Source organism: Sus scrofa, chromosome X (assembly GCF_054392235.1).
Source record: "Sus scrofa isolate SSC_HxYL_T2T_F1_AM1 chromosome X, Sscrofa_HxYL_maternal_Yorkshire_Landrace_v2.0, whole genome shotgun sequence".
NCBI lineage: Eukaryota > Metazoa > Chordata > Mammalia > Artiodactyla > Suidae > Sus > Sus scrofa.
This window is the reverse complement of record NC_139401.1, coordinates 68,713,014-68,723,867: the sequence shown is the minus strand read 5'-3', so window position 1 is coordinate 68,723,867 and position 10,854 is coordinate 68,713,014. Positions and strand designations below refer to the sequence as shown.

Here is a 10,854-nt window from a genome sequence, read left to right as displayed (position 1 = left end):
CTTCACAGGTGAATTCTATCAAACATATAAAGAGGAATTGGTGCCCATCCTCCTGAAACTCTTTCAAAAGGTTGAAGAAGAAGGAATACTCCCAAAGACATTCTATGAGGCCACCATCACCCTCATTCCAAAACCAGGCAGAGATACCACCAAAAAAGAAAACTATCGCCCAATATCATTGATGAATATAGATGCAAAACTTCTCAACAAAATCTTAGCCAACCGAATCCAACAACATATCAAAAAAATTATACACCATGACCAGGTTGGGTTCATCCCAGGTTCACAAGGATGGTTCAACATACGCAAATCAATCAACATCATACACCACATTAACAAGAAAAAAGTCAAAAATCATATGATCATCTCAATAGATGCAGAAAAAGCATTTGACAAAGTTCAACATCCATTCATGATCAAGACCCTCGCCAAAGTGGGTATAGAGGGAACATTCCTGAATATAATCAAAGCCATTTATGATAAACCCACAGCAAATATAATCCTCAATGGGGAAAAACTGAAAGCCTTCTCACTCAAATCTGGAACAAGACAGGGATGCCCACTCTCACCACTGCTCTTCAACATAGTTTTGGAAGTCTTAGCCACAGCAATTAGACAAACAAAAGAAATCAAAGGCATCCATATAGGAAGAGAAGAGATCAAACTGTCACTGTATGCAGATGACATGATTCTATACCTAGAAAACCCTAAGGACTCAACCCCAAAACTCCTTGAACTGATTAATAAATTCAGCAAAGTGGCAGGATATAAGATTAACATTCAGAAGTCAGTTGCATTTCTGTATACCAGCAATGAAGCATTAGAAAAGGAATACAAAAATACGATACCTTTTAAAATTGTACCTCACAAAATCAAATACCTCGGAATACACCTAACCAAAGAGGTAAAGGACCTATATGCCGAGAACTATAAAACCTTAATCAAAGAAATCAAAGAAGATGTAAAAAAATGGAAAGATATTCCATGTTCCTGGATTGGAAAAATCAATATTGTGAAAATGGCCATCCTACCCAAAGCAATCTACAGATTCAATGCAATCCCTATCAAATTACCCATGACATTTTTCACAGAACTAGAACAAACAATCCAAACATTTATATGGAACAACAAAAGACCCAGAATCGCCAAAGCAATCCTGAGAAACAAAAACCAAGCAGGAGGCATAACTCTCCCAGACTTCAAGAAATACTACAAAGCCACAGTCATCAAAACAGTGTGGTACTGGTATCAAAACAGACAGACAGACCAATGGAACAGAATAGAGAATCTGGAAATTAACCCTGACACCTATGGTCAATTAATCTTTGACAAGGGAGGCAAGAACATCAAATGGGAAAAGGAAAGTCTATTCAGCAAGCATTGCTGGGAAACCTGGACAGCTGCATGCAAAGCAATGAAACTAGAACACACCCTCACACCATGCACAAAAATAAACTCCAAATGGCTGAAAGACTTAAATATACGACAGGACACCATCAAACTCCTAGAAGAAAACATAGGCAAAACACTCTCTGACATCAACATCATGAATATTTTCTCAGGTCAGTCTCCCAAAGCAATAGAAACTAGAGCAAAAATAAACCCATGGGACCTCATCAAACTGAAAAGCTTTTGCACAGCAAAGGAAACCCAAAAGAAAACAAAAAGACAACTTACAGAATGGGAGAAAATAGTTTCAAATGATGCAACTGACAAGGGCTTAATCTCTAGAATATACAAGCAACTTATACAACTCAACAGCAAAAAAACCAATCAATCAATGGAAAAATGGGCAAAAGACCTGAATAGACATTTCTCCAAGGAAGATATACAGATGGCCAACAAACACATGAAAAAATGCTCAACATCGCTGATTATAAGAGAAATGCAAATCAAAACTACCATGAGATACCACCTCACACCAGTCAGAATGGCCATCATTCATAAATCCACAAATAACAAGTGCTGGAGGGGCTGTGGAGAAAAGGGAACCCTCCTGCACTGCTGGTGGGAATGTAAACTGGTACAGCCACTATGGAGAACAGTTTGGAGATACCTTAGAAATCTATACATAGAACTTCCATATGACCCTGCAATCCCACTCTTGGGCATCTATCCGGACAAAGCTCTACTTAAAAGAGACACATGCACCCGCATGTTCATTGCAGCACTATTCACAATAGCCAGGACATGGAAACAATCCAAATGTCCATCGACAGAGGATTGGATTCGGAAGATGTGGTATATATACACGATGGAATACTACTCAGCCATAAAAAAGGATGACATCATGCCATTTGCAGCAACATGGATGGAACTAGAGAATCTCATACTGAGTGAAATGAGCCAGAAAGACAAAGACAAATACCATATGACATCACTTATAACTGGAATCTAATATCCAGCACAAATGAACATCTCCTCAGAAAAGAAAATCAATCATGGACTTGGGAGAAGAGACTTGTGGTTGCCTGATGGGAGGGGGAGGGAGTGGGAGGGATTGGGAGCTTGGGCTTATCAGTCACAACGTAGAATAGATTTACAAGGAGATCCCGCTGAATAGCATTGAGAACTATGTCTAGATACTCATGTTGCAACAGAAGAAATGGTGGGGGAAAAACTGTAATTGTAATGTATACATGTAAGGATAACCTGACCCCCTTGCTGTACAGTGGGAAAATAAAATTAAAAAAAAAAAAAAAAAAAAAAAAAAAAAAAAAAATAAAAGATACCTGAATCTAAAAAAAAAAAAAAAAAAAAAAAAAAAAAAAAAAAAAAAAAAAAAAAAAAAAAGACTGGAGAAAATATTTTCAACTTCTATCAGAGGAAAAAAAGGGGGGGGGGCAAGCATCCTAGTATACCCCTAAGATATAAAGATCTTTTTTGAAGAGAAGAAAAGACCAAAGACCCTATAGAAATTGGATCCCAAATATCAATTAATAGTACAGGAGGAAAAAGAAAATGGGAATGGGTTTTAAACACACAAAAAAAGGTGTGCAATCTTGTTCACGTTTAGAAAAATGCAGGTTAAAAAATACACTGATATACCATTTATCACCTATCAGATCGCCAAAATTCAAAATCCTGGCAACACTACCTGAGAAACTCTAGGAAAATTTGTATTCTTCATACACTGATGGAGAAAAGGCAATAGGTACAACCTTTAAGAAAGAGGATTTGGCAGTAATGAGCAAGATTGTATGTGTTTTTACCCTTTATTCAGCAATAGTACATCTAGGGATCGATCTCAAGGACATTTTGATAAAAATTGCTAAAGATGATGCCACAAGCCTATTCATCACAGCTGTATTTTTAATAGCAAGTGTAGGTACAACCCAAGTCCATCAATAAAAGATTAGCAGACTAAGTTAGCGTGCATCCACACGATGGCATGCTCTGTACCTGTTGCAAAGAGTGAGGGATGTCCCTAGAGAGCACTATGGAATGACCTCAAGGATACTGTTTTTTTCAGCTTTATTGAGGTATAATTTGTATATATAACCCTGCATGTATTAATGCATAAAATTTGATGAGTTTGGACAAGTGCATACATCCATGTTACTGCCTCCGCAATAAATATACCCATCACCTTCAAAAGCTTCCTCGTGTTCCTTTGTTATTTTGTTTTGGTTTCTTTTGACTTTGCTTTCTTGCAATAAGGAAACTTAACATGAGATGTATCCTCTTTACAAATTTCTAAGTGCACAATATCTCTTACACGAAGTGTCAGAAACAGTCAAACTTGTAGAAGCAGACGGTAGAACAGTGGTTGCCAGGGGATGGGGGAAAGGGGCTATGAATTTATACCCGTTACACCCGTTATGGTGTAACGGGTATAAATTTACAGTTGTACAAGATGAGTGTGTTTTAGAGATCTGCTGTGTAACGTAGTAACAATGAAGGACATGTTTTCAAGTGAAGAAAGGGAAGGTGGAGAAGTTAATGTAGATTATGCAGCGTTCATCTGAGAAGGAGGAGAGAATGTAATGAATGCCTGTCTCTTGATGAGAGATAGAGATCCTATGGCCTAGTAACACCAGTTGCCCCATTCCTTTAGCCTTTAAGAAATCTATTAACTACATCTCTCCATGAGTCTTGCTTATTCTGGCCTTTAGCTGAGAAGGTACATTTGCCCATAAACAATTTTGGCAATTCATTTTGCTCAATATTTGCTTCAGATCATTCCATTTTTTTTGTTGTTGTTGTTAATAATGAATACTTTCTCCACCCTTTAGGCTGTTCTTTCTCAGAAACCAGAGGGAGCAACCCTTTACAGCCTTGCAGTGTTAGTGTGACCTGCTTTGGAAGAGGTGCCTTTCTGGGAAAGAGTTGAAAGCAGTAGAGTGCTGGAGGAGACTCTTACTGGAACATAACAGGTGACTGCCACACTTTTGGGGATATTGTGAGCCAGCTCTTATACACAGCTGTTATTAAGAACTAAATTGAATAAAGTGATGATTATATTACATACATTATATTGAAAATGAACATAATATATATCCAAAAGTCAACAATCCCTAATTACTTTCCTACATTTTACTATAATGTATATTCTTGAGATTATGTATACTTAATGTAACTGAGTGGTAGAAGTCCATCTCTTCCCAAATCTGCATTAAAGGACATCACGTTGGTAGCTTGAAACTGGCAAATGCGACAACACACGGTGTTTCTTCCAACCTTCCTTCCCCTCCCTCACCCCAGATCCAGAGCCTGTTGTTAAACATATCCCTGCATAGCACTGGTTGAGATTTATCCACTCTCCATGTCCTCTGGTGTGGTGGATATCCTCAGGCCCAACCAATGCTATTATATAACAGACTAGAGTCAAGAGCTAGCTGACACTGTTATATAAAGTGATATTTTAAACCCGTGAACTGGGAGTTCCCGTAGTGGCGCAGTGGTTAACAAGTCCGACTAGGAGCCATGAGGTTGCGGGTTCGGTCCCTGCCCTTGCTCAGTGGGTTAAGGATCTGGCGTTGCCATGAGCTGTGGTGTAGGTCGCAGACGCGGCTCAGATCTGGCGTTGCTGTGGCTCTGGGGTAGGCCGGCGGCTACAGCTCTGAATAGACCCCTAGCCTGGGAACCTCCATATGCCATGGGAGTGGCCCTAGAAAAGGCAAAAAGACAAAAATCAAAAACAAAAACAGAAACAAACAAACAGAAAAACCCTGTGAACTGGAGTAGCGAACAAAGGATAGTTCACAAAAGATGTTTGGTATCTAGCATTTATAACAATGTCCTAAGCTGCCCATACTATACCATTAGGAGACTTTTTAAAAAGGCATATAGCTCAACACGTGTGTGGGGGTGGCGGGAGTGGGTAGGCAGGATCATGAACATCAGCAGAGGACTGAGAAACAAGTGCAAGTAAGAGCTGATTGATTACCGCGTATTGTTACTTTGAGTACAAAATAAAAGGGATGATTTTTGAAAGACCTTTCTGACTGGGGGTCTGCCGCTTCAGGTTTTGAACCTCTCTCTCACTCAATGCTTTGTTAAAAAAAAAAAAAGTATATTATTTTACTTTTCCTTTATTTTTTCCTTGTAAAAAAAAAAGTAAATTATTGCTTAATTTAGGGAAAGGCCAAGAGAAGGGAGTCCCCCCCACCCCACCCCACCCCCAGGATCGTTGGCTAAAAATTTCCCTTAAGACACTTGTACAAGTTACTTTTACTCTTTGAGTGCATTTCCTCATATGTAGAAGTGTGATAATAATGCTTAGCTTACAGAGCTGCTGTGAGGTTATACGTGCTTAGTGTACAGTGAATACGGAATAACTAAATGATAATGATTCTTCTTTGTATTTCCTTGGCCCTTCCAAAGTAGGCTCTGCGTCTAATTCACCTCCCCTCTTTGATTCTTCCTGTCCCGATTGGCTTCAATTTCCCTGACTGTAAAATGCATATTGGGCTAGAATCAAACTGGCATTCCATTGGCCAAAGCTGGCCTGCTTGGATGTTTTGTTTGGCCCACGTAAAGGGCTTAAAGAGGAAATCAGAGCCAACATTTGAAAATTGAGATGTTTTACATAGAAATCTAGAATTTCATCTTTTCTTGAAAAATCAGGAGATGTGGCAGTAATGAGTCCACATCCTGCATGGTAACAATTGGCTAGAGCCAAGTGACAGCTGCCCCCTTAGGTAGAGCAAGCGCTGTCAATTGGCCAGACCCCATCTGGCCTGCTCCACTCATTTATATAATCTGCTTGATCCTGCAGACATCTCAACTTGTGGCCCTCTGGACAACTGGAAGCAGTCTATGCCAGACAGAGGGTAGGCACTTACTTGCTGAATGACTAAATCCCCTACCGTTTTTTTCTCTACCATTTTCTCATCTAGCTGTGTTAACAAATCCCATTTATTGAGTAAAGTGATTCTCCCTTTGAAAAGGGAATTGAACAAGTCTGTTAGAGTCAGGATAGTCTAAGTTATACTGTGGTAACAAACAGCTCCTTTATCTCAGTGCCTTTCAACACGGGTTTATTATTTTCTCACACACACAAACCTAGACACAAAATGAAAACGTCCTCAGGTCTTCACATGCATGGATAAGTACATGAGCGTGCCAGTATGTTTGCAATCACGAGCCAAATAAAAACTCTGGCAGATGAACATATGAACTCACACAGAACCCTATTTAGAGACTGATCAGCTTAGATTGCACAACCCTGTTTTCTTAAGAGACATTAAAAAGCCCCAGGATCCAAGAGAGTAAAGGATGGAGGTACAAGAATATCCACTCTCAACCAAGGAATTGCCCCATATAATAAAAAGGGTCTGAAAGCTTATAAAAAGCGCTTAAAGGCTTAAAAGAAAAGACATTAAGAATTTTGGATATTAAGCATTTTGCAAATGCATAAATAGGCAATATTCTAGTGAGTTCTCCCCCTCTGGGCTTCTAGCTCAAGAGGGAGATGCACCCCACATGTCCAATAGGCAGAGAAATGGAGCTGGCCGGCCTGGGACGGAGAGAGCGACTCGGAGGCTGAAGTCCTCTCTCTCCAGCAGGAGCTGTAGACAGAAAGGAAGGGGTCAGGGCCAGGTCACATGCATTTCCCCTCCCAGCTCTCCCCTCTTCTTTGTCCCACCCAATCAAGGCTTTGTCACCTGGACTATATTGCACAGAGCTCTTCCTTGCTGATTTGCCTATCTCAAGTCTTGCCTCCTCCAATCCCTCCATCATCGCCGCCACATTTCTTTTTGTCAAGCTCAGGGTCTCTGAATATGCTCCTCCCTAGTTCAGACATTCCCTGGCTCCTCCTCAGCCACAGTTGCCAGTCTAACCTCCTAAGCCTGGCATGCCAGACCTCGGTGACTGGTAACCTCGCCACCTTCATCCGCCCTGTTCCAGCAGTTCCTCCAGGGTTGCTGCTTCACTCACACACCATACCGCACCCACCACTTTGGTCTGGTAGTGCGCAGCCTTCCCTCTCAGCCTCCCTGGGTGTCTGTCTCCTCTTCAGTCCTTCCTCTCCAGGGTCATTGTTGAGATTTAGCCTCAAAACACAGCTTGTGAGGGCATGCAGGCTCCGCATGGAGACTGGAAGCTCCCTGAAGGCAGGGACCAAATCTCCTTCCAGACTAGGCTCTTATCACCTACGTATGTCCTCCCCAGATTGCAGCAGGCTGCAGGGGTCTGAATAGAAGGCTCTGGGCTGGGAGTCGGGAGACTGGTTCTTCCACTTGATATGGTGCATGCCCTAGGGCAAGTCCCTGCCACTCTCAGGGACTCAACTTCCCTTGTTTCTTGACATCAGGGCACTGGACATTTGCTTGTTGAGCACAGAGCTCGACCAATCGATGATTCACTGAACGACCGTCTATGGCCACCTGAAGCGTCAGACTGAGGGGCTTGGCTGCCTGGGCCCATCGAGGTTCAAACCCCCTCTGATCTTGATTTCTCAGTCAGGCTTTGCTTACCACAGCACCCTCCCATTTCCTAACAACCCCCGACCCCATGTTCTTCTTTCAAAGACCAGGCTACCTGGTGCAGCACTGGGCTGGAGCAGGGGGGTGGGCCCAGAAGGAGCCTGGGAGGATTCTCTCAGAGTCAGCAGAGCCTCAGCCGCTTCCAGCTTCCGCTGCCACTCTAAGGAGGCAGAATCTGAGTCCTGGTCAGAAGTTTTAGGAGCCTGCAAAGCAAAAGATGTGAGAGGATGGGAGCTGGGAACCCACACCTCCCTGTGCCCCTTCAGTCCCCAGTTCCCGGCCAGCCTGAGGCCTTCTGATCTTTTCATTCACTAAACGTGGCCCCTGCCAGGGCTCTGGACGCCCATGATTTGCCCAGAATCTGTAGCAGCAGTAGAAGATGGTTAAGGGTGGCACAGGGCTGGAGGACCAGAGCTGAACATGTAGGAGCAAGGAGAGGAGAGGCCAGGGGATTTAACCCTCTGGCAGACACATACTACCAGTAGACAGAGAGGGGCAGGATTCTGCAATGTCTGGGTGTGGATCTTAATGCCTGCTGGCCATTAGTCATTGTGGCTTGGACAAGTCCCTTCCTCTGCTTGGCCTGTTTTCTTTTCCGTTGGGGCTGTCTCTTCCCCAGGACACTAATTCCTGCCAGCTTTTTCAAAACTCCCTAGTCCTCTTGTCAATGCTACAGGTGTAGAATATTTTCCCTCTCAGTACACAGAGAGGAAACAGAGGCTCAGAGATTAAAAGTCACTTGTCCAAAGTCTCACAAATAGGAAATGGCAAAGCTGGGAGAGCCCTATGGTGGCCCATTAGTCTGAGATGTCACCTTCTCCTCTTCCTCTCCTCCTACCCCTCTACCACACTTCCTCCACCTCCTCCTTCTAGCTCCCAGCCACGGCTTCAGCAATGCCGGACCCTTTAACCCACTGCACTGGGCCAGGATCAAACGTGCACCTCTGTGGAGAGAGACCCGAGTCCCTGCGGAGGCTTAAGCCTTGGCCTTACGCACAAGGTCCGGTACCCAATAAGACAATACACAACTAGCTCCAAGGTCCTTCTCACTCTACTCACCTGCTGGGCAGGGCAGGGGGCCTGTGTGACTTCCTGGAAAGTGAAATTGTTAGTTGCTTCTTCAAGGGTGCTGGAGTCCAGGACAGAGACAAAAATTCCAATGCCTGACCGATCAGCAGAGCATCTTGGGAGCTTGCCTGCAGGAGCAGAGAGCACAGGTTGGATCAGGAAGCAAGCCAGCAATAGAGAGCAGATGTGAGCATGTTTGGGGATGAGGCTAGGAGACCCGAATGTCAGAGCTGAGAAGACCTTGAAGACCAGCTAGTCTGAGTCTTTATTTTGGGACCGGGGACTAGGAGGCCCAGAGAGAAGTGGGTTTTTTTTCCCCCCTCAGGGTCACATGGCAAGTTGCAGTAGGGTTAGAGACGGTACCCAGGTCTTCAGGAGACAGAGGAAGGGGTCTGGGCCGTGGCTGAGGTGGGGGCCTCCTGGACTGGCCCCACACTTCTCTCCCCGGGGTTGAACAGGGGTGGGCCTCAAGCTGGGGTGTGATGAGCGCCTTCCCAGCTGTGAGAGACTGGGGACAGGTGAGATGAACCTTTCCCCCTGACCCCACCCCACCCCGCCTCACTCCCAATCTGAGGTCTCATCCCACTGCAAATACATTGACTCCCCCCGCCCCCCAGATCTCTCCTTCCCACCAGCACTTGGTAGATAATATTGATATTATATTAATAAAATATTAATATTTTATAGTTGGGGAAGCTAAGGCCCAAGGAGTAACTTTCCTGAAGCCACACTGAAATCGGGTGGCAGGGGAGTTCCTGCCGTGGCCCAGTGGGTTGAGAATCCAACTGCAGGGGCTTGGGTCTCTGCTCAGGTGCACATTTGATCCCGGCCTGGTGCAGTGGGTTAAAGGATCTGGCATCACCACAGCTGTGGCTGGGATTCGATCCCTGGCCAGGGAACTTCCACATGCCACGAGTGCGACCATAAAATTGAAAAAAAAAAAAAAAGGAAAAGAAAGAAAGACATCAGGTGCAGGACTGGTGACAGAACCACTCGTGCTCCCTACACCCAAACTCAGAATCTGTCCCTGGCCAGAGACACTCACTGAGGACTCCTGTTTGAATGGATGACTTCTTGACATGGCTGTGAGCTTTGGGAGAGGTGGTCCCACTCTTTATCAGTCCTTGAGTCAGTTGCCTCTTTAGGTGCAGCTCCTGCATTGTCTTCAAGGCACTCTCAGCAGGCAAGATGCTGCAGTGTTCCCTAAACCGGGGCGGGGGAGGGGGGCGGAGGGAGGGATTGCAGGTCTAGAGTCAGTCACCTTTAGAGGAGGCCCACTCCCTTCCTCCTGTCAAACACCGTACTCACGAGAAGAGGACACACTTGTGACACTCGCAGGCCTGGAAGAGGCACAAGTGCTCCTGGTCCTTGATTTGGTCAGTAATGCCGTGGTTGTGGCAGCGGGCACAGCGACGTATGGCTCTTCTGGGACCAAATTCAATCCCCCATGGGGCTCCAGTCTCGAGTCCAGTGGTGGAGTCGAGGGGGCAGCAGGGCACAGTAGGCATTTCATCGGGATCCATGGTTCTAGGGCAAGGAGTGGAGGTCAGGATGGCCAGCCACATGATCCCCTACCCCCAACATACTTCATCTTCCCTTGGACAACCCCATCTTGAGGTGGCTGGATTCTCCTCCATCCAGCTTGTCGCTGAAATGAGATTGCACCCTCCCTTCTTGTTCATGGAACCTCTTTCCCAGGAAGCCCCACTCAAGAATAGGCGGCTTCCAAGAAACTCGGGGCATGGGTTTCAATCCAATTATCATTATTTTCCCTGCTTACCTTCACTCCCCATAGACACACACCCACCTTTTCAGGCACACACGTGTGCTCCCATATCCCCTTCAACAGCTACTA

At 44.7% G+C, this 10,854-nt stretch overlaps 1 protein-coding gene across 1 annotated transcript; it reads right to left on the bottom strand.

Annotated features, from left to right (window-relative positions):
* Window positions 1–6,467: 6,467 nt before the first annotated feature.
* Window positions 6,468–10,522, bottom strand: DMRTC1B (DMRT like family C1B). The gene is made up of 5 exons (XM_085007353.1): window positions 10,308–10,522; window positions 10,045–10,202; window positions 8,991–9,127; window positions 7,987–8,134; window positions 6,468–7,013 (listed from the first exon to the last, which is right to left on the bottom strand). Exons 1-5 carry the CDS (start codon window positions 10,520–10,522, stop codon window positions 6,901–6,903), a joined length of 771 nt encoding a protein of 256 aa, XP_084863479.1. The 3' UTR covers window positions 6,468–6,900.
* Window positions 10,523–10,854: the final 332 nt, after the last annotated feature.